General features: G+C 43.6%; 1 protein-coding gene across 1 annotated transcript in view; it reads left to right on the top strand.

The window, feature by feature from the left end:
* Positions 1-23,611, top strand: part of DIP2A (disco interacting protein 2 homolog A) — a 120,296-nt gene that overhangs the window by 8,431 nt on the left and 88,254 nt on the right. The window contains exons 2-4 of the mRNA XM_032787695.2: positions 4,893-5,012; positions 12,397-12,642; positions 22,741-22,869. Of these exons, the coding sequence (XP_032643586.1) occupies positions 4,946-5,012; positions 12,397-12,642; positions 22,741-22,869 (442 nt within the window). The 5' untranslated portion in view covers positions 4,893-4,945. The remainder of the gene's footprint in view (positions 1-4,892; positions 5,013-12,396; positions 12,643-22,740; positions 22,870-23,611) is intronic.

Raw genomic sequence — 23,611 nt, 5'->3', positions numbered from 1 at the left:
CCTCTCTTAGTATTCTCAATCAAGAGATGAATTCCTTATTGCAGTGAGGAGCAATAGAACATGGAGACCAATCCTCAATCTCCGCCATCTCAACCACTTCATTCGCAAACTCAGATTTTCAGTAGTCACGTTGACAGCTATAATTCCATCTTTAGAAAGGGGAATGTTATGCTCTTGATATGAAGAACACCTACTTTATTCAACCTGCTCACAGGCAGTTCCTCAGATTCATGGTGGGCTCCAACCCTTTTCAGGACAGAATACTCCCCTTTGACATAGTGACTGCCCCCAGAACCTTTACCAAGACATTCTCATCAGTAGCAGATTATGTCAGATGCCGTGGTCTCATTGTCTTTCCCCTACCTCGACAACTGGTTGCTTGTCACCAAGTCCCACCAGAAAGCCTACATGTCAACTTCTTTGATGATACATCTCCTCTTCTAGCTGGGAGTCGGCATAAATGCCAAAAAAAATTCTCACCCCCACATAATCTATGGACTTCATCGGGGCAACTCTGAAGTCATGTTTGTCTCTGGTAGGTCATATGGCCTCATGCGCCTACGTCACCTCATTCACAAGACTCCACCTTCATTGCCTTCAAACATGACTGCAATTGGTGTACTCTCCAGACTGCCATTCCATGAACCTCATGGTGACAGTTCTGGCCAATGTAGTATCTTCTCTGCTATGGTGGACAAATTCTCATGAGGTATGTGTGGGCACCACCTTTCACCCTTCCCTCTCTGGACAGGACCGTTATTAAGGACACACCCCTATTAGATTGTTAAGCCCACATGAAGAGCCCTGTGGCACAAGATACCTGGACATCTTGAGAGTCCAGGATGCACATCAATATCCTGGTATTGCTTCTCGTGTCAGAATAGGTACTCCACCCCACCCCAGCTCCGAGCCAGTACTTATGTTGATGGGAGAAGCCCTCCCATCACCAGAGAGCTGTGTACACCAGTTTGTAGTGTAGATCAAGCCTAATAAATCTGTCTGCATTAATTCTGGAATAATTATGCTTTAAATGAATTTTAGAGCTTAGTAAAAGTTGGATGCAAAACCATACTTGTCTCTTATTACATGAAAATAAGGTGGTGTGCTTTTATTCATTCTCTTTTCTACACCCCCCCATTAAATGATCTTGTTTTAAAGAAGAGACTTTGGGCAGATAATTGCCAAACACAACTGAATTTGATTTCTTAAACAGTTTTGAATATACTTAAGGGAAGCCACATTTATTAAAAATTAATCATTTATATGCTTGATGGCCCTTCTACCTCTTGCATTTTATATTTGCAACACATCACCCTACTATTAACTGTTTCCTTATGTATTTGCAAATCACTCTTAAACCCAGAAGAGAACACTGTAATGATAGAGTACAGCTTTGTTTTTCTTTAAATAGAAAATTATTTTAAGCTAAGATTTTAGTATTCAGGAGCTGATGGACAGGAAGTGAGATTCAGCATGCGAAATATTCGCGAAAATATTCTGTTTATATGTATAGCATACTAGTCTTTAACATCAGTTTGAATCCTACATAGATCATAAATGAAAATATGTATTTGACCTGCCCACTCTTGGGTGAACATCTACAAACTTCCCCAAACAATCACATAGTCTGGCATGATTTTCTCTCTCGCCAGGTTTGGAATACCCGGCAGGTTGCACAGCAGAGTTGAAGTTCACAGGCAAAGTCTTGTGGAGAAGGCTTGCGTAGAATCTCTCTGCAGTGTGACCCTGGCTTTGGCAGTCCGGTCACTGCCTTATTTTCATCAGGTCCAGTTTACCTAAAATTTAAAAGTAACAATAAGGGGGAGAAAGTGAAGTCACAAATTACACAAGTATTACAGTATGACAGTGTTTCCCAAACTTTTGGGAGCTGAGTCCCCTTCAGGGAAATGAAAGTAATTGCACTACCCTACAATCTTGCCATGTGGTATTAAAGGTATAAAATCTTAATTTATACATTTTCTATGGCATTCTGCCTCACTCTCTCCTTCCCCAACCATTTTGGGAAGTGCTGGTGTGACATTAACTAATTAAAATATTACCGTCACTACCATTGTTATATAATTGCAACAATTTCATACAAAATGTGACACATGGCCGGAAAGGGTTAAGCAGCTTGTAGGCTAAATAACCCAGAGTCACCCATTAGAGAGATGTCAGAAAGGTATGTAAATGGTAATTAGGGCCATTCCATGGCAGATAGGCTAGAACTTTGAAATTCAAACCTATATTGCTAGAAATTAGAGATGATACTAATTGTATGTATGTACTTATCTCTTGTTAAGATGTTAGCCGTGTAAACAGGCAGTTCCTGTCTGTCACTATCACTATTGATTCAGAGATCAGAGGGAAATATTAATATTTAGATGAATCTTAGGTGCAATAATGTCATTGTCTATATGTCTCTGAAGTTTGTGATAGACTGCCTAATGGATAAATTGCCTTGTGTTAATTTGAGTAACTAATTACCAGTGATGCTTAGGAAAAAATCTCCTTAGTTGCCTATTATTCACAGAAAGATTCCAACCTGTAACAAGAAGACCTGAAACGGAAACTTTTTATCTCAGATCTGCTTGATGCTTCATGCAGGGGAAGCTCAAGCCCAAGATTGAGCTCTCCAGTCTTGACTGGATCTCCCTGAATACAAACATTGTCCTATAACCTATGAGTTAATTTTGAAAAAACTCTTTGCAACTACAAAGCTCACCATCTCTGCTATGAATCTTAATCTCAGGAATTGTACTCATGTCTGTATGTATATGGATTTTTTTAACCAATACACACTCTTTACTTTTTTAATAAATTTTAGTTTAATTAATAAGAATTGGCCATACCCATCTAAGTTACCTCTAAGCTGCACTGTCCCATGGCCACGTAGCTGCCTATTAAGCCCTGCACAGGGGCTCAGGGCTACCGTGGGGAGAGATGCCTCTCCCCATTGGCCCCAGCATGAACCTACCCCGGACTTTCTGCGTCAAGGGGAGAAGAGCCCCTCGTTCGGCCCAACCCAGCCGGAACTGCCACAGCCGGAGAGAGGCACCTCTCCCCTGCCCCCAAGCTGCTGTGGTGAGAGAGGGCTGGAGGGAGTCATCTTTCCCATCGCATCCCACCCTCGCAAATCTGTCATCCCTGGCTCCACCCCAGAGCTCACTCACCTGCACCCCAACCCCCTGCTCCAGCCCTGAGCCCCATCTTGCACCCTGAACCCCTCATCCCTGGCCCCACTCCAGAGTCTTCATCCCTAGCCAGTCACCCAACCCTCTGCACCAGCCCTACCCCAAAGCCCACACCTTGGGCTGGAGCCTTCATTCCCTCCACCCACCCCAACTGTCTGCCCCATCCCTGAGCCCCCTCTCATTCCCAGAACCCCTCGTCCCTGGCCCCACCCCAGAGCCCACATCCCCAGCCAGAGCCTTCACCCCCACACATACCCCAACTCTCTTTCCCAGCCCTGAGCCCCCTCCTACACTCTGAACCCCTCGGCCCCAGCATATGAATTTTGTTATATGCACCAATATGAAGGTGCTGTGTCACACGTCACCTTCATATTGGTGCACATGAAATTCATTCCGCACATGGACATAAAAAATTAGAGGGAACACTGGTAAGCATGTATTTGGGTAAGATCCGAAATATTTATTAACCTGGGAGGTAATGTGTCCGATCCTTTGGGATTGGTAGAACCTTTTTATGCGATGAATATGATTTTCAGAAATCCTCCTCATATTTGACTTGAGTGTCTGGGTGGAGGCCTGAGGGTGGGTTGCTTTAAGGGAACTGTGTTGATGGCTTCTGAGTAACCAGTGAGGTACTATAGAAGCTGTTTTGTGCTGATTTGGTAAATCTGAGTATTAGAATATCCCCCAGCTTTGGGGATTGTCTGCCCCTTCTTTGCAGTTCACCCTAATTGAGTGATCTCAGCTGGCTCCCCAGAAACTCTGGTCATAGCTGGTGTATTCATAATATACTTCTTTATACTTCCTTTGGTATTTGTCAACATTTGAAGTAGAATAATTGGTATCTGAGTTAGCACTGTGGGGGTTTTTTGTTTGTTTTTAAGACAGTTGACATCTCAGAGCTGTTGTTTCAGGCTGTTTGTAAACTCAAGACAGACATCTCTGCATCACTTACACTCACTTCACGTTTTCTCCCCAATTGTAACTAAGACTATTTTTAAAATGAAAGCTGAGCCTTTGAAGAATAAATGAAAGGCTTTTCTGCTTTGCAGCCTTCCCCCATCTCCCATGAGACCGTCAGATCCTCTCAAGGGGGGTCACAGCATACTTGGGGAAACTTTACAGTATGGATGTGTCACTGAGTTTGCTAGGGTAGATGAGTAAATGCAAATATCACAGTTGCGAAACTCAAAACTGTTGTTACTGTTTTGGCCTTTAGACCTTTGTGCTTTCTGACTCTCCAACACGGTGAAAAAGCTCCTGCTGCTGAGACTGGAAATACACCTCTACCCCGATATAACGCTGTCCTCAGGAGCCAAAAAATCTTACCGCATTATAGGTGAAAGAAACCGTGTTATATCGAACTTGCTTTGATCCATCAGTGTGCACAGCATCCCTGCCCCTGGAGCACTGCTTTATCACGTTATATCTGAATTCGTGTTATATCGGGTCGCATTATATCGGGGTAGAGGTGTATGTTGCTTCTACTTAGTAACTAAGTGCTGGTGAAATAAATGGGTGCCTGAACAAGGGGCCTGAGCATACGTTGTCAGACTAAATAATGAATGTTATGAACTGTGATGCAGCACCACTAATTTGTAAAGAAGGTTAAATCTATGGCATGTATAATGTTTTGGAAGGAAAATGTAGTTTTACTTCATTTCATAACTATTTTTGTTGTTGTTTATTACTATCTAGATGTCCACACTGAAGCAGTGCAAGCAGCTTTGGCTAAATACAAAGAGAGGAAAATGCCCATGCCTTCAAAAAGACGCTCTGTTCTTGTACACTCTTCAGTAGAAACATATACTCCTCCAGGTATCTAATAAGTCAGCATATGTAAACACTGTCAGGTAAACTTAACATTGCAAATATAGTGAGTGAATGCTGTTTATTCTACTGACTTTGAAGTCTCCCGTGTGTTGCAGTAAGCTTCTTGCATGCTATGTGAACGTTAGTCCTGATGCTAAAATGTAGGTTAGATTTGGTCACTGTCAGCATTTCTTTTCTTCCATAAGATTTTCTCTCTCTCCTTAAAATTTTAGAAAAGCTTTAGGGTGAATAGTAGCCCTTCTTAAGCACAAAAAACATGTTTATCTTCATTTGTAAAGTCTCATTCTGAAAGTATCATCAGGGCAAAAATGTCAGAGCTTTGTAAATTCTTCAAGTGTTGCGTGAGATCCTTACTTTAAAATGGCTGCTGGGAAATGCTTTACAAAATTAAATTACTGAAAAAGCTCCTTGTTTATAAAGTAGCCTCCTAGTTTGTTTAAATCACTTATGGTTCATGCCTAGAGCTCATCACTTGTTGTGAATTTGAGACTGTTTAGCCCAAAATATATTTTTTAAAGAAGCCAAAAAAACCCCACCCTCTTACTTTTAAAGAGAGGAAACACAAAATATGGGGTGCCTTTTGCCTTCTCATCACATATCGTCTTGAGGATAAGAAAAACCTCATTCTACAGATACACGCTGTCCTAGCAAGCTAACTATTTTGGGGTCAGTGTCTTGTATGCCAATGTAAGTGAATTTCTCACCAACTCTAAAGTTTTGAACAACTGATTCTGTCAGTCCTTTTGTGTGCTGCCCTGGAGTAGAGCCACAGTGAGCTCTGATGCCTTCACCTCATTTCCATTTCTTAGCACCATCAGTGGAAGTACTGCCTGGGCTCTTCGCCTCTCCTGTTTGCTGGGCCACGTCTTTTCTCTCAATCCCTCAGCCTTTGAAGAAAACTTCGCTATTTGCATGTTCTTTGTGTAATGCATTTTTATGGATTCTTTGCCCACCTTTATTAATAAAAATATACTTTGAAGGGATATTTGTGGCAGTCTAAGTTCATGGACCCTATCTTCTATTTCTCTTTTCCTTTACCCTTTTTGTCTTTCAGATATAGAGAAGCTGATCACCTTTAAAAACTTTGCGAGTATTTTTGTTTGACACTGTTATAATATATTAATAATTTAAGAAAAATAGAACCAATGACAGGTTTACTTTGGGGCATGGACAGTGATTGCTGGAATGTGGTTTCCCAGACTGAGTATCTGAAGTCTTTTTTAGACAACCGCATTGATTTTCACAAGTTAGACTTCAAGTTGGCCTGGATTGCCCCACAGTTAAAAGCCTCAAATGAACCAGAGATCAGCACCCAGCTGCAGATGAAGACTGCAGAGCTTCCTCCTGGGTCTGCTCACGTGCACATAGACAGCCTGAAGCGTCTATTCAAAACACTTGAAACATCCTCTTGCTTAAGGAATCCGGTGTCCAGGAAAGGTGATTTTAACCATCAGCTGTGGTGTCTTGGAGTAATCATGGTCAATGCCTCTTTCAGCAACATCGGTCCTACAACTTCCTATATCAGTACAGCAGTTTGGGTTGTCTGTCTAGGATGAAGCGTACTGTGAATAGAAGAGCATACAGGAATGTTGGCCTCAGGCTTGGTGGAAAATTACTTGCTATCATAAGTGCTCCAGTTTCTGAGGCAGAAGAGGAGAAAATGGTTGGATTCCACAGCCTTTTCTTTCTTTATAAAAGCCAAAACCAAAATGGAATTTCCCTCTATTTATTGAGAAAATGTTGGCCATTCTGTTTTCTCTGGCAGCACTCCAGGACACATTTGAAGTATCTGTTGATAGTTCCCCCTGCAAATAAAGGCATGGTTTCCACCTACTCAGTCCTGAGCTGATGGTCGATAGATACACAAAAAGGAAATACTTGGTTACAAGAGCTGCTGGTTCTCTTTCGTAACGCAAGACTTGTGTCACAGGCTGTTGTCACCATTAGGAAGCCTGACAATACACACTTCCACATTTTTTCAAAAGAAGGGTTTAGCCAGCCTGTAATGTCTGTTTCGGAATGTCTGTTTTGTACCAATTTGGAATGGGAAAGACTCACATCTTTGTGAATTTTTTTCTTCCCTGAAGTACATTTTAAGTGGTTTTTAGAGGTGTTCGGAAACAGCATGGCATCAGGTCTGAACTACCTTTGATTGGCAGCACAAGTAGCTCACTTCAGAGTCAAAACATACAGACATGCATGGTAGTGAACATTGAGCTTTTATGTAGAGATGCAGCTGGGGCTTGTAAGATGGTGGAAACCTTTTGGAGAAAAATGGGAAGTGTTTCTCAAACACAATTTATTTACTTAGACAGCCATCCAGTCCTCCTTCCTCATAGAGTTGACAAGGGAAAGCATCAGCTAAGAAGCCAGGTATTACTGCTTCTAGATTTAGGGATGCTCCTAGTTCTCTGGCTCTCTTCCAACAGCAATCAGTATTCTGAACCCTGATTCTAGGAAGCAAAATATCTGGTGTTTTGATAAAATTTAAAACAAGTGGCCAGTCATCTTTTATCTACTCAGGAGGACTACCCTGAGGAAGGGGAAACTAGACCCTTTTCCCCTTGTGACCCTAATTATCTCAGGCACATTGAGTTCTGTTTATGAAGCCTTGCTTCAGAATTCAGATTAGATAAACTTCTCCAAAGTGCCCTGCGCAAGAATGTCCTTGGCATCATCAGTATGTGGAAGAAACTGCAGGATATACATTCTGTTTAAAAAGTTATCACCCGCCTGCTAGAGAGGGGAGGTATGTATATTCTGACATGCCTGTCACTGCAGTAGCTGGGTGCCAAGTGCACCCAGCAGGGTCCTTATGAGAAAGTAAAGACCTCAACTTATATCTAATGAAAGAAATGGTCAACTGGTATCTCTAGAAACAATCTTGTTTTTCCTAGGTGAAGGTGACTGCTTATGAAATTTGGGACTTGCTGTGGTCTACAAACACAAGAGGGTACATCACCCAGCTGAGTTCCATGTCACTAAGGAGAGAGCTCCTGAACCATTTAAAGTCCTTTTTTGCATTGATGTTAGTAATGTTTCTATACAGAATAAGAGCAAATGTTTCCCCTTACTTAGAGGATGAACCCATCAAGAAGGATGTCATTTTGATAGGACAAGAATCAGTCTTTGCCAGCGCTGGAGTCACTAGGAAGTCTAAGCTTGTTCCTCAGACAGTTGAAGGTTATACAACGCATTCTCGATGGGGCTCATCTAAAAAGACGGTACCTAGGACAACACATGAAATTTGAGGTTTGCCAGTCAGAAGGTTTCAACACAGACCAGCTGAAAACATTGAGCAGCATGGCCGCAGCGGTGTTTGTGTTACTCCAACACTCAAGCGTATGAGGGAACCAGTGTGGACCCTGAAGTCTCGCGGTTTGCAAGCCACACATTTTCCTGCATTGCATCCGAATGACAGACAAACTACAATACATGTTTGAGTGGAAGTTCAGGGACAACGTGTAATTGGGAAAGTCTCCCGAATTACTCCCATCCAAATTGTAGTAACTATGAATGCGTCTTGCCTGGGGTGGGGCACTCACATGGCATAACGTTACACCTTCTAGGGTTCGTAATGTCTTCGAGAACAAAATCTACATCAAACGCTGCAGGCAAGTGAGGTCTTAAATGCTGTCCAGACCATAACGTATGTGGTAACTCAAACAGTGTCTATGATCCAAACAGGGAGCTGTGCTACCTCATTTTATATGAACGGATATGGAAGAGTTGATTCACTCGTTCCTTCTGTATGAGGATGCTGGGATTGCACGTTACCCTTACAGACATCACTAGTTATCCCTTCCAAGTCGGGAAAGGATAACATGATTACAAACAGGCTAAGTTGATCATTAGTGTATCTTGGATCAGGGGCTGATCAAGTAGAAAATAATTTTATCGACACTTCCATGAACACAAAATTACTGGTGTTTGCGTGCATCACCAAAAAGCTTCCTTTGAACAATGTCTTCCCATCTGTTAGGAAGGGAAATTGCATGTCTGAATATCCTCTGGCAGTAAATAGTTGGCCAACAGAGGATCAATACCTTTTTTCTGACCTTAGTCAAGGAAATAGAGTTCTTGACCTTGTAAAAATGCTGATGGCCCATCCCATTGCACTGAGAAGCTTGCCACATCCGAGCACATGGACTCATGGCACTTTTTTGCATCTAAGCCTGGATACATTTCCCAATCAACATGGTTGCTAATGGGTTAAAGTTGAAAGATGTTGATCTCTGAGGTTCCCCGTAACTTCCTGGAAATAGTCTAGCAGATGGGTGTACAGTGCAAGTGGAAAACGTTTGTGGCTTGTTGAAAAAAGTCCCATGTGGATCATCTTTCATACTCATGAACAGTGCTCTTCATACATCAGGATTATAGACTTCTTTCCGAATAGCACCTTTACCAGCTAGTTTTGATTTTTGGAATAATGTTCAAGGTACATCATTTTCAATTTCCTGGTATCAGGAACTGTGTGGGACTTAATGTGTGTAAACATAGTCTCTAAGGTGCCACAAGTACTCCTGTTCTTTTAATCTGTCTGTGTGGTTCTACTACGTTGAATAAGTTTTCTTCTTAATACTTGGGAACTGAAGTTTCTCATACAAGATGTCACTTCTTGGTGACAGTAACTTAGGCTTACAGGGTGAGGAAGCTGCATATCCTAGTGACTTAAACTGAAGTTCAAGGATAAAATCCTTTCAGAGATCATTAAATTTCCTTTTAATCAATTAGTCTCATCCTGTTAACATGTTCTTGCGTCCATCTGGATGGGGTGGGGGGGTTGCATAAATTTTATTGAATTGTGACTTCAGATATCACGCCGATACACATTTGGTCCAAAGGATGTTGGTTTTTGCAGCTAACCTGTGATCAAATTTCATTAGGGAGATTTGTAGGGCAGACGTAGCATTCTTTGCACAGTTCTTCAAGAACCAAATATGGAACGTTACCAGGTGACAAGAAACCTACTCATCTGTCACTGTGGTTCTCTGGAGATATATCTGAGATTGATCATCACCCAATACCCTTCATACTGGAAGGGTTGGTAATCCTCTGGTTACTTTTTTTGCATATTCAGTTTTCACCTTTAACTTCAGAGTAAGTGCAAGTTCCAGGCATTAAGGATTTATGCTTTGGCCTCATTAGAAAGGCAGCTGCAATGGCCCCTGCTGGAGTCAGCAGCCAAGAAACTTTAAGCTATGGGAGTTCCCCAGAAGTATTATCCACAGGGCACAAATCCAGGCCTGGTGATCTATGACAGCTGTATCTCTTCAAAGAACTATTGTTACAAATACATACATTTTTTACTCAAAATATGTCCTGATTGGCATAAATCCATAATTTGAGGCGAAATGGTCAGTTGATATTAGAGCTGCAAGTTTAGCTTCGCTCAGCCCACTGGGTCCAGTTAAAGCCACTAGATCATTCTCTCTTTACAAGAGTGATCTCCAATTTTCATATTTTTACACTGTTTAAAATCAGTGACTCTCAAATTACTAGAGGTGTTAAATTCTTGATAACCCCAGGGAATAATGTATGAAGCATCTGGCAATATTCATGTTTGTTGCTAAATGTAATCTGGGATGCTTCATGTAATTCCATATGGAAACTATGTTAATAGTACATTACATATGAGCTGTTAATCTAACAAAGGTTAGGAAAGACCAAAATTAAGGTTGCATGTATTCCACATTAACTCTGTGTCCTGCCCAGGTAGCATCATTTGAAAAAGTCTGGAAGAAAAATATCCAGATGAGGAGCTTCAGCCCCCAAGATTTTGCTGGTTTATGCAAATTGTACAGAGCAGTGTAAATGCCGTAATCCGAAACTACTTGGCTTCTAGACCATCTGAACACCTCTCTTCCCCTGCACTGTTGCTATTTCTCCAAAAGGACTCTTTTCTTGTGACTCTCAGGATCTCTGCTGTTGGGAAATCTCTGGCCTGGCGGAGATCCTAGGCTCCACCAAAGGATAATGCCTGTTGTTGTGTAGCTTAGGAACTCCCCCAGCAAGGCACCTTCCCCAGCTATTGACCTCCTAAAGTGCCTGTCAGGTTATGGCCAGGAGAAACCTGTCAGCCCAGTGAGGTTTGATGGAGACTGAGGGAATGTGAATGGTCCTGTGGGTCATTTCTCAGCTTCTATTCACCTTACAGTCTGCAGCAGCTTTTCCCTTAGCCTCACTTATCCCTGTCAGTGTGCATGTATTTAGATTATTGATTACTAACCAGTTTGCTATGAAACTCATTAATTGATAATGTGTGTGCTGTGTGTCATTCCTTAATTTTTCATTTAATGAGTTTAGCAAAAATAAAATAAATGCTGTGAACACTGAGGTTCAGATGCTCATACCTCTGTCAGAGCGAAAACCAATTTCTCTTAGGAAAAGGCCATGCACCCTCTTCAGCAATGGCTACTTCCATGCCAAATTTCAGCTTCAGACCTCAGCTATTTTGGCTGGAGAACTGTTTTTGTTTTTTTTGTTTTTTTTTAAAAGGAATTTTTCCATAATGTGACAAAATGAATTTCCCCAAGCAAACCTTATTTCCTTGAGCTGCTTGTCCTCTGCCCAAAGGTGATGATTTCTAACATGGAAAATTTGAATGCAGAAGATGAAAGTTTCAGAAAGTTCTAAACTTTAAGCAGGCAGTTAAACTGGGAGTTACCAAACCTTAGCTGTAGCAATGTGTGTCTGGCACCACCATAACAAAAGGCCTGAATGAGTTTCATCCATGTAATGCACCGGCCTAGATGAAATACACATACCTTTTGATTGGGTTCCTAATTCATTACAGTTGTGATCAAACTAAACAAATGTAAAATAAATATTTCACTGAGCAACACAGATTTATGAGCAGCAAATGAGCTGGCCTTTGAGTGTGCTGTTTGCTGTAATTGGTTTATGAATCTAGAAAGAGGAATCATGTTGTGCAGGGGTTCAAATGGAAAACAATGCTGACTTTTTAATTCTTAGCGGTGGGGGTAGTTCTGCTCTGACTATACAAAAATAGAGAGCACTAAGTGTGTATATGTCCTTATTCCACATTGTTACTGTATATATTCAATAGCTTAGGCAGAAGTGGCTTATTTAGCAGATTATGTTTTTGTCATTCCAAATCAGTTAAAATGAAATGTTTTGCTGCGTTAGACGTTGTTTTCCCATGTCCCTGTAATGGAGTTAAGCACTAACACTGTGAAAGGGTGGCAGTGGAACAGAATTTGTGCATGTGAATGTGCCATATGCTTAGTACATGCGTCTCATGTTTAATGCATGAGAAATGCCAAATGGAGAACATGGAAAGACTTCGTGTTCCCCTTTATTGGGTCATTCCTACATTACATGCCTGTCATCATTATTTTAATCACAGACACATCGTCTGCATCAGAAGATGAGGGCTCGTTACGTCGGCAAGGGCGGATCACCTCCACTCCGTTCCAGAGCCATTCCAACGTAGAGCCCTGGCTTAACCGGGTTATCCAGGGCTCCTCCACCTCATCCTCTGCATCCTCCACCTCATCCCATCCAGGAGGGAAACCTGCTGCTGCTTCCAGTACTGCTACTGCCACCGCTGCTGCCACTGCGCTTGCAGATCTTATGGCACACGCTCAGCTAGGTTAGTAAAAGAACTGCCTATTTGTAGCTAAAAAGAGTAAGTAAATTGTTAAGCAAATCTGAAAAATACAAGTGTAGTTAAACACGAAAGTCAGGTATGCTCATGAGTACCATGCTTTACTAAGCAGTATTCCTAAGTGAAGTGTACTAGCCACAGGCCAGGTATGTGTCCATGTATTATTTTCCACTATAAAGAGAAATAGATACTTACAAATTCCAAACAAGCATTCCCTTGCTAAAATGTTAGTGTCTTGGTAAATCGAATCAAAGGCACCTTTCTAGTACATGAGAGAGACAATTTCAAAATGAGGTATCAAATGTTCAGGACATGCCTTTTGACATCCACTTATCTGGCCCAAGTAACTTCAGGATCTGGTATTCAAAGGTAATTTAGTTGGAAAACCTCCATGAACAAGAGGTCTGTTGGAATGCTATACAAGATTTACATTTAGATTAGGTGCTGACAGATGTTTTTAAACATTTGGATTACCAGCATGTGTGTACAATGGACCTGGATATAGATTTATTACCTAAAGGAAAGTTATGCATCAAGTACTGAATGACACTTAATATTGGAATGGAAGTGAAAAGCATAGAAATATTTGTTGAACAAAACGTATTTGTAACCCACATTCAAGCAATAGTCCTGTCTCATTCTCCCTAACACCAAGGGGCTAGAACTCAGGGTTACCAGGCTGCTGCATGCATCCTAGATGGTTCTTACAGAATAGTGGCACCCTGCAATTGGGAGACTCAGTGGTACAGAGAAAAAACCCACTCCTTTTCTTTCCAGATTATTTCATCTAGACTGGTGAAGGTTGATGCTGTGTTTGTGTACGTGTGTGTGTTTAATAGTGGTCTTGGGGTAATATAATACTAAAAGATCCTTTGGGGAGTGGGGAACCGTAAATTTTCAGTACATCTACCAAATTGTTTGAAGAAGTTTTAAAAATACAGCGTAAAATAAGGAGTTATTTTTAATTAGCCTCTGCTCCATATCCTGAAGTTCTTCCCTCATGCGTACACACGTGACAGTCGTTGAAGACAATGAGAGTTCTGTCTTAAGACTTCAGGACTTGCTATTTTACTTATTTAACTTTTTTGTTTATATGGCTCTGTTGCTTGTATGTATTATACACAGACATTTGCTCTGCAGATATTTCAGAGGTCCTGCTGAATTATATCGAAGCACTTCAATAGACTTACAAAATGAACATACAGACCTTTCTCCAGCACTAATTGAAGCACACTTAACTGAAAAGACTGTTGTTAATGAATATATTCATCAAATATTCAGTTAATTCCACCATTCCAGCTACCATCCTCAGACTTTGCACAATGATCTATGCAATCTGCTAGGTGTATCCTCTAGACTGAATTGCTTCAGTAGCTGTGTGGAAAATACAGCAAAGTAGTGTAATTCATTTATGACACTTCAAACCCAGCCAGCCTGCTAAATCTGGTTTCCTATGATATGATTGCCACTGGTTCTGATACATGGGGCGGAGTTTTCCTGTCTTCTTTCCATCAGGAAGGAAGCAGCCATTCAGCCAGAAAGGATTCATCCCTGGCTCCTCCCCATCTAAGCTCCTTGCTGGCCTGCTTCCCAGTTGCTTCCTGCCTTGGGCTGAGCTTGAAGCACCAGGTTTTGTTTTTCTACAGCCTGTTGTCAGAATTAAGAAAGAGAAAGGAAGCTGCCAGTCCGTAAATTGATATCCATGCTCCAACGGGGCACCTCCACCTTCTCTTGTGACCATGAGGTGCCCCACTTCTCTGCAGCAGCAGGCTCCCTTGGACTCTCCACGGGCAGTTGCTGGTAGGAACTGGAGTCGTCCTGCTATTCTTCAAGTCCCTTTCCCCCCGGATGGGCCATTTTCTCCAGTTCACTAATGCAGCAGGGAATGAATGGAAGCCCAGATAGAGATATGGAAGTTTCTCCCCCTCTCAGGAAGCTTCTGTTGGGATGAGGAGTGTGACCCTTTCTTATATCTCCAGCTCCCTCCTCTGTTTACACAGGAATCTGTTCTCTGCTTTGGAAATGGAACAGGAAAGATATCTGGTCTTAACTTTTTGCAAGATTTGTTTCCATGTTGAAATACTAGTGTTTTAGAAAGCTCCTAGAGGCTGAAGTGTGTTCTCTCTCTCTCTGCCCAAAAGCACAGGCAGCAGCTGCACACCTTTTCTCTCTACTCTCTGTTCTTTAACCCTGACTAGCTGACTAGAATGGTTCAGCTCTGTGGCTGAGTATAGTACACTCTCCTTTGCTAGTGCTGGCTTTTGAGGGTGTTTTTAATTATATGAATGTATGTCCGTGAGTAACTGGTCTGAACAATTCATTACATATAAACCAACCATCAGCCATAAGTTTGGGCCCATCTTTCTCTTCCCACCAGGAACGTTTTATTTCATGTCCCCAGAGCATAAATATGGTGAACTGGGGGTGGCATTGCACCATTGCCAGATCCTGGTTGCCTGTTCGAAGGCTTGCAGAATGTACTGGAACTGCAGTTCGTGTCAGCCATTAGTAATGCTCAACCTCAGACGGTGTTTAAAAAGACGTGGTCTTTGAGTGTAAGTAGAATAGAAAAGTCATATCGGATCTCTGAGCGTATTCTGTTTCACACAATGGAGTTGTGGGGCTCTCAGTACTTAATCATTCTGAGAAGGATATTAGCAATCTAACCTTGCCAGGATTGGAGTAATTGTATGTTCTGTGGAAGGAATGTTAATGTAAATACTAGTATGTTCACAAGGATAGGTAGAGTAGAACAAAATTATATGGGTGCCTTCAACAGTAGGCACCCATTTTATATTCCAAGGTGCTTTTATAAAGTATTCTATAGGTAGGTACAATAGTAAAACATTCCAGTCAGCTCTGAATAGTAATTTTCCAGAGAAGACCACTCAGAATATTTAATGTTCTGAATTGTACACTAAATTAAAACTAACAACATAGTAAAAGCAGCAAAGAATCCTGTGGCACGTTATAGACTAATAGACGTTTTGGAGCATGAGCTTTCATGGGTGAATACCCACTTCGTCAGATGCATGTCATTTAGTCTATAAGGTGCCACAGAATTCCTTGCTGCTTTTACAGATCCAGACTAACACGGCTACCCCTCTGATACTTAACATAGTAAAAGGTACAAAGAAGGGCACTAGATTTGAAACAAGGACTGAAAAGCGTGAGCTGTGAGGTCAGGATAAGTGATCAGCCCAGGTGAAATAATTAAAGGACCACTTAATGCTCAGCATGTCAGTGTGCTTTAGAAATCACACCCCCATTGTATGTGTTGCTACTCTGTGTAGACAAGCCTTGAGATGCTGAGGTGAGAAAAGCTGGGTTGAAGAGCGAACCCAAGAAAGTAGAAGATCTGGATCCAGATTTTATGTGAGGACCCACTTGCCATTCCAACTGAATTCCTGTTTTGTTTTGTTTTGTTTTTGTTTTTGTTTTTAACTATTTTATTTTTCTGGTTGTTCTGGTTCAGTTTTCAGTAGCTTTAGTTATTTAAAAGGCCTGTTTGACTGACTGGATACCTGAAGACAGACAACGAAAATCTGATACAGCCAAATCTGTAGGTCTAAACTGGCTTCCCACTTTAGTTCCCAATTTTAGAGTCCTCATATACCCCAATATTCTTTCCCTCAGATTATCTTATTACTGGCTCCCAATTCCCTTTCCCAGCGTATGACCTGTATAAATAAAGGTGGTGGTGTTCTTCTGACCTTTCCTTGACAAAGCCATGTAGCAGATGTGATATTGAGTGATCATTTTGGGGAGTGTATGGAGTTGTCAGGGAGGGGTAGTACCTCTGATAGAGGAGCAGTCGTACTTCTGGAGTAGCTCATCCACTTTGGTCCCCACTTGACACCCAGCTCTCACCTGTGGCTCCATGTAGCTGCCAGCATGCGACAGCGGCCACACCCCAGAAACTGTCTCAACTGACTGGCTAAACCAGGTGAGGGTAGCCAATGAGTCTGAAACCCTCGGTGAGTTAGGGCCTGTCTACCCATTGCATGCGAAGGCTGGATTCGGCTGATTGAGGAAACCTAGTTCAGTGGTCAGGAAGGCAGTGACAGCAAGCGTTGTGGAATGCTCAAGAGCACGACAAGACACGTAGGCGTTCTGGTCAATCACTTCGCCCTGCCCTGTCTCCAGCCATCTCGACTCTTGTCCTGCCACTGGGTACAGACAGGAACTGGGAAGAGAGAGTGATGTTGACGTTGCACAACTCTCCCTCACTTTAATCCAATTCACATGCAAGTCTCGACATCATATCACATCATATCAAGTTCTGTGGTGATGGGTGAGTGACAAAGCAGCAGGTGTGGATACACTGAGAGCTGTCACCGTGGACCTGCATACATGTGGCTCAGGTATAATGGTCATTCCTTGCTGACTCAAGCAGCAGTGGAGCTCGGCGTCTTCTTGAGCGACTGAGCAGCCCTATTCAGGATTTCACAGCTCACCTCCATAGAATGAGGAGGGGGCTAGAAAAGGTGCCCTAAACATTGCCTGCTTCACCTTACCCTGGCCAGCATACCGCAGCTGGTGGAGATCCCATAAAAGTGGTCGAACAAAAACAAAACTTAGAGTGACACCGATCACCATTGGCACATGGAATGTGCGCACGCTACTGGACAAGATCACAGCAGACAGACCGGAGAGAAGAACAGCACTTGTCGCCAGAGAGCTTGCACGCTACAACATTGACATTGCAGCCCTTAGCGAAACTTGCCTTGCTAATGAAGGACAGCTGTCCGAGTCAGGCGGAGGCTATACATTCTTCTGGAGTGGCCGCAGCAGTGATGAGCATCGCGAATCTGGAGTTGGCTTTGCCGTCAAGAATCATCTTGTTCGGAAACTTGCCATTCCCCCCCAAGGATGTGAATGATCGTCTCATGACAATGCAGCTTCCGCTTCAAAGAGGAAAACAAGCTCCTTTGATCAGTGCATACGCTCCCACAATGACCAACCCAGAGGATGTGAAGGATAAATTCTATGAAGAACTAGATGATCTGCTATCATCAGTGCACTGCACAGACAAGCTGATCCTGCTTGGCGATTTTAATGCAAGAGTCGGATGCGATGCCGCAGCCTGGGAAGGAGTCATCGGGAAAAATGGAGTGGGAAAGTGTAACAACAATGGTCTGTTATTGCTGAAAACTTGTGCAGCACATGACCTTCTGATCACCAATACGATCTTCTGCCTCCTTATCCATAACAGGACTTCGTGGATGCATCCCTGTTCCAAGCACTGGCATCTGATCAACTATGTCATCATCAGGAAAAAGGGACAGACAAGATGTCAGGTTACAAAAGCTATGTGCGGCGCTGACTGTTGGATGGATCACAGGCTCATAGTATCCAAAATGAAGCTCTGTATCATGCCGAAGAAACGCCCACAAGGCTGTAAGGCTCTCAAAAGGATCAACATGTTGGAGCTGAAGAACAGCCGCATCACTGAAAATCTAGCAGAAGATCTAGAGAATGAGCTTGCTGATCTTCGTATTGAGGATGACGTTGAGAGAGACTGGGAGCGATTCCGCAACACTGTCCATACAGCTGCATCGAAGGTATTGGGGCCCTCCACACGCAAGCGGCAAGACTAGTTGGGCGAAAATGATGCAGAAATCCAGGCCTTACTTGCTGAGAAGCACTGCCTGCATCGTGCATATCAGAATGATCCATCCTCAGCGGCAAAGAAGACTGCTTTTATCAACGCTCGCAGAACAGTACAAAACCGACTGTACAAAATGCAGGACTTGTGGCTGAGCGCCAAAGCAGATGAAATACAGGCATACGCAGACAGGAACGACTATAAGCAATTCTATGAAGCCCTCGATACACTCTATGGTCCACAGTCTTCTGGGAGCTTTCCCCTCTTGAACTCTGATGGCACTGTGCTCCTTACAGAAAAGATGCAGATTCAGAGATGGGCTGAAGATTTTGAAGCTGTTCTCAACTGCCCCTCAGTCATCAGTGATGAAGCCATTGACAAGATGCCCCAGGCTGAAGTTAATGACTCCATGGATGCTTCACCAGAAGAGGACGAAGTGAAGAAAGCCATCAACCAGCTGTCCAGTGGCAAAGCCCCAGAGTCAGATGCCATACCAACAGAGGTGTACAAAGTCAGTGGTCCCGTGCTGCTACGGAAACTCACTGAGCTGTTTCAGTCCTTCTGGAAGCAGGGATCCATTCCACAGGAATTTAGAGATGCGTCCATCATGCACCTCTGTAAGAGGAAGGGCAATCGCCAGATATGCGACAATCACCGTGGAATCTCGCTGCTCTCTACTGTGGGGAAAGTTCTTGCACGGGTTCTGTTGAACTGATTGATCACTCACCAGGAGCAGGGCTTACTGCCACAATCACAGTGCGGCTTCCGCAAGGGACGTGGGACTATTGACATGATCTTCGCTGCGCATCAGCTACAGGAGAAGTGTCAAGAGCAGAATCGTGAACTCTACACAACTTTTGTGGACCTCACGAAAGCATTCGACTCTGTCAGTCGCCAGGGTCTGTGGAGGATCATGTCAAAATTCGGCTGTCCAGACAGATTCATACGAATGGTACATCAGTTTCATCACGGTATGATGGCTCGTGTCCTGGATGATGGTGAAGCATCTGAGGCCTTCCCAGTCACCAACGGCGTCAAACAAGGGTATGTTTTAGCACCCACTTTGTTCAACATGATATTCTCTGCCACTCTGACTGATGCTTTTCAACACTGCACTGAAGGAGTAGGCCTGAAGTACAGAACCGATGGGAAACTATTCAGTCCGAGGTGACTGCGTGCCATCACCAAGGTGAAGGAAACTGTACTTCGAGACTTTCTCTTTGCTGATGATTGTGCTCTGAATGCTAGTACAGAGCCAGAAACGCAAGCCAGTATGGACAAGTTTTCATCTGCGTGCGACAACTTCGGTCTCACCATTAACATCAAGAAGACTGAGGTCATGCACCAGCCAGCTCCCCACGCTCCGTACTCAGAACCGTCCATCACTGTAAATGGACAGAGACTTCAGGCAGTGGACCACTTCACGTATCTGGGGAGTACCCTTTCCCGAGCAGTGTCAATCGATGATGAAGTAAACAGCTGAATTGCTAAAGCCAGTTCTGCATTTGGCCAATTGCGCTCCAGCGTCTGGGAACGTTGAGGGATCAGCCTACCATCAAAGCTGTAGGTCTACAGAGCAGTGGTGCTTCCAATTTTGCTGTACGCCTGCGAGATGTGGACTGTCTATCGGAGTCATGCACGAAGGCTAAATCACTTCCACGTTTCCTATCTGCGAAAGCTTCTAAAAATCAGATGACAGGACAAAGTACCCGATACTGAAGTCCTTACCAGAGCCAGTCTGCTGTCAGCTCACGCGCTGCTGATGAGAGCCCAGACCAGGGGGACCAGCCATGTCGTGAGAATGTCAGACGAGTGCATTCCTAAACAACTCTTCTACGGAGAACTCACCCAGGGAAAGCGCTCCCTTGGAGGACAAAATAAGCAGTTTAAGGACACGCTGAAGACCTCTCTGAAGTCCCTCGAGATCAACACCGCCACATGGGAAACCCTTGCACTGAACCGTCCAGAATGGCACAGCCTCATTCACACAGGCAGTAATACCTCTGCGGCGAGGCGTACTGCTGAGGCTGAAAGAAAGCGTGAGCTGCACAAGTCCAGAGCTGCCCGCACATCATTGACAGTGCCATCACATGTCTGCCCGACGTGTGACAGGACGTTCCACGCCTGATTCAGACTGATCAGTCATGTTCGGACGCACAGAGTCCAGTCATCGAACGAATGAGTTGTTGAGCTCTTCATCAACAACGATGGACGAACATCAAGTCAGTATTTGGTTTAGTGCTTTATTAAAGCGAAGAATGTTTCCATTTTAATAAAGTAACCAAAACTGGGCACAATAGGACATACCAATGACATTTTGGGTGTATACCAAATACTCAGTATTCTATCATAAAACCCTTTTACGTGCTTTGAATATGAAATCTGACTTTTCAGTTACCACATGTTGTTATCCCTTCCAATATAGGCTGTCCTGAGAGTTACTTTCTGACATTTTGGGGTTTCATCTCTGTGAAAGGAGTTTGCAGTCTCAGTTCAGTAGAATCCGAGAAGATTAGGGTTGGTAGAGACTTTAGGTCATCATCTAGTCCAACCCCCTGCTCAAAGCAGAACCAACCCCAGTAAGTACCTGGTAGGCAACTTACCTAATACAGTAGACACTCATTAGTAGCAACATGTTGGTGCTCTTTTGCTCTGTTGCTCCTAAGCAGCTGTTGCTGTTATGGGGAGTGTTGACAATTCACAGCAGAGAAAGTGTTCCCAAGGGAAATAGTCCCATAAGCTGCAATTGCTCTTACAAGCTGTTGCTGCAAGCAAAGCATCTGTTGACAACTTCTCTGATGCAGCCATGCCTTGCCAATACAGAATTCTGTGATGTATTGAAATTCTCCTTTGGATTTCAGTCTCTTTGAGCTGCACTAGGGCACTACACAGCTCTCATTGACATCGCTCACCTCCTTCAGGACAAGGGCAGGGTATTCCTGCCTTGCAAAGGTAGTTCATTCTCTTTGCTTCATTCATGCAGCTCCTCCTTAGGGCTCTGGATAACTAGGGTCTCCAGTTGAAGCTCTGATGCCTGCCTGATTGCGTCTTCCAGACTGGGTTTTTCAGTAGCAGCTGCGTTCTGAACTCTTTCCCTAATATGGGAGCTGGGTGGTTGGACCCTCTTGGGAGACAGCTGTAACTGAGTCATTGCCACAGGCTTAGGTGGGTGGTCTCTACCTAGGTTGAAGAAGATGGTGATCTCAGTCATTGCATGCTGATTGTTGGAAGGCAGTTTTCAAATCAATTATTGTTGCTTCACTTCTCAGCTTAGCCCTCTGTTCACATGAGGAGTCTCCCCACTTAGGAACCCGTCTCTGAACTTCAGCTTTGCAGATGCATACCAGCCGTTAACCTTAAGACGGTGCTTCAGTGGCGTCATTCCTGGGACACCCTGCTTTCTCCATTTCAAATTAAAATATAAAATGTGTATAAATGGTGCACCATATGTCTTCCATCATCTCATCCCAGCCACATCTGAAATGGAATTTATCCGACCAGATTGCAGCTCACACTTGTCTCACATAGACCTGAGGCTACTCCTCTCTGAGCATTTGTACCAGAAACACTAAGTGTTTGTACCTGTGACAACCATGCTATAATCTCTGGAGCCAAGTGCTGAAAACTGTCCAGCTATTAGAGCCACATGGGCCTCTAACATTCAGAGGGTCCAGTGAAGAATGAAACTCACAAAGGAGTCACAAAATAAACAAAGGATTTCGCTCAGACTAGCTGACAGTGTGAAAGACCGACAGTAACCCTTACGAGTAAATATTGAAGGCATAACACAATTAACAGGGCACGGTCTCACCTTTCTGATCTAGCCTGGAGCTAACCGCAGAGGGGCCACGCGCTCCTGCAAAGGAACTACGCTCTTGGTTATGAAAGTCCATCCTTAAATTAGGATCTCAGCATCTTTTGGGCTTAACTGTGCTGCATTTGTGTCTCCTGCTTGGTCCTCAGGCTTCTGGGTCTTCCCACAAATGTGTGTCTCTTGGAGATCTAAAATCAGCCCTTGCTGCAGTTCCTGGGTTGAGGCTCCCTTCGGGGACCTTTTCTTACTGACTCTCTTCTCTTCCTGGTGTGAGGCTCCCTGCAGTGACTAGCTCAGTGTTTTCCTTTCCTAGTCTGGGTTCTGGGAGCATCCCCTTTCTGCCAGCTGGACCAGAGGCTGCCCACCTTTCACTCCTCCTTCCTTCTGTTCACCCACAGTGGGTCCCCTCTAGTTTCACCCCAAAGTGATCAGATTTGCTAAGGAGAAGAGACTTGGCTGCCCACCAAAACTTGCTCATCAATCCCAAAGGTGCAGTGTCTGTTGCAATATTTTATCCTTTTTTTCCTTACTTTCTGGCTTGGGATAGGGCTTCTGCAGAGAAAAGGCTGGAAAAGTATAAGTGTACAGTGAGAGGCAACTTGTGTATTAATAACTGAGATGTTTGATGTGCATTCTGTGTCTGTTTCTTGTATCCTCACAGATAACCACTCCGCTCCACCTGATGTAACAACGGGTCTTGTAGAACACTTGCATCATGAGCGACCGCAAGTAGCATCAGTACGAGGAATTCCCAGGGGCTACAACAGCAGCATACTAGAAACTGCAGATGGTGAATGTCAAACTGATCCCGGTCTCCAGCACCGGGCCATTTTTCTGCATCACTGAATAGACAAGAGGGTCTATATAATGTTTGCCTGGTACCTGGCTTGCATATACAGTGTAACGTAGACTATTGCATTGCTGTTTGTTCAGTGCCAGCAATGGTTAGAGCTTTCCAGTTAGACTTCCATCAGTAGTATTTGGATCATCTCTTTTTTGCCTCTGAAGTGCTCTAAGTCACTGTAATAGCCTACTGAATGAGAGCCTGGAAATCGATGCCAGGCTTCCCATTTTACAGTGAGGAATGTTACCACTGGGCAACCAGAGTGGCCTGTGTCCATCTTTACAGTAAACCTATATGTTGTGTTAAAAAAAAAGTCAATATACAATTATGTTTTTGAAACTAAAAATGCTATGAGTCTCAAACTTGGAAATCCCCAAACTGAGATAAGCAAAAGCTAAAAATAAGTCAGCTGTCTTCTGTCCAGTTGTGTATTGTTATAGTGTCAGAGGTGTAGCTGTGTTAGTCTGGATCTGTAAAAGCAGCAAAGAGTCCTGTGGCACCTGTGACAAAGTTCCTCCTCTACCTTGGTGGGTTCTGGGCTTATTGGTAGATTTGCTCACCTCAGTGATCTTCCCCACAGTCTGGGTCAACTCCTCCTGTGTCTGATCAGGAGTTGGGAGGTTTGGGGGGAACCCGGGCCCGCCCTCTACTCCGGGTTCCAGCCCAGGGCCCTGTGGATCGCAGCTGT

This window comes from Chelonoidis abingdonii, chromosome 10 (assembly GCF_003597395.2).
Source record: "Chelonoidis abingdonii isolate Lonesome George chromosome 10, CheloAbing_2.0, whole genome shotgun sequence".
NCBI classification, from domain to species: Eukaryota; Metazoa; Chordata; order Testudines; family Testudinidae; genus Chelonoidis; species Chelonoidis abingdonii.
This window is presented reverse-complemented; position numbering and strand designations above follow the sequence as displayed.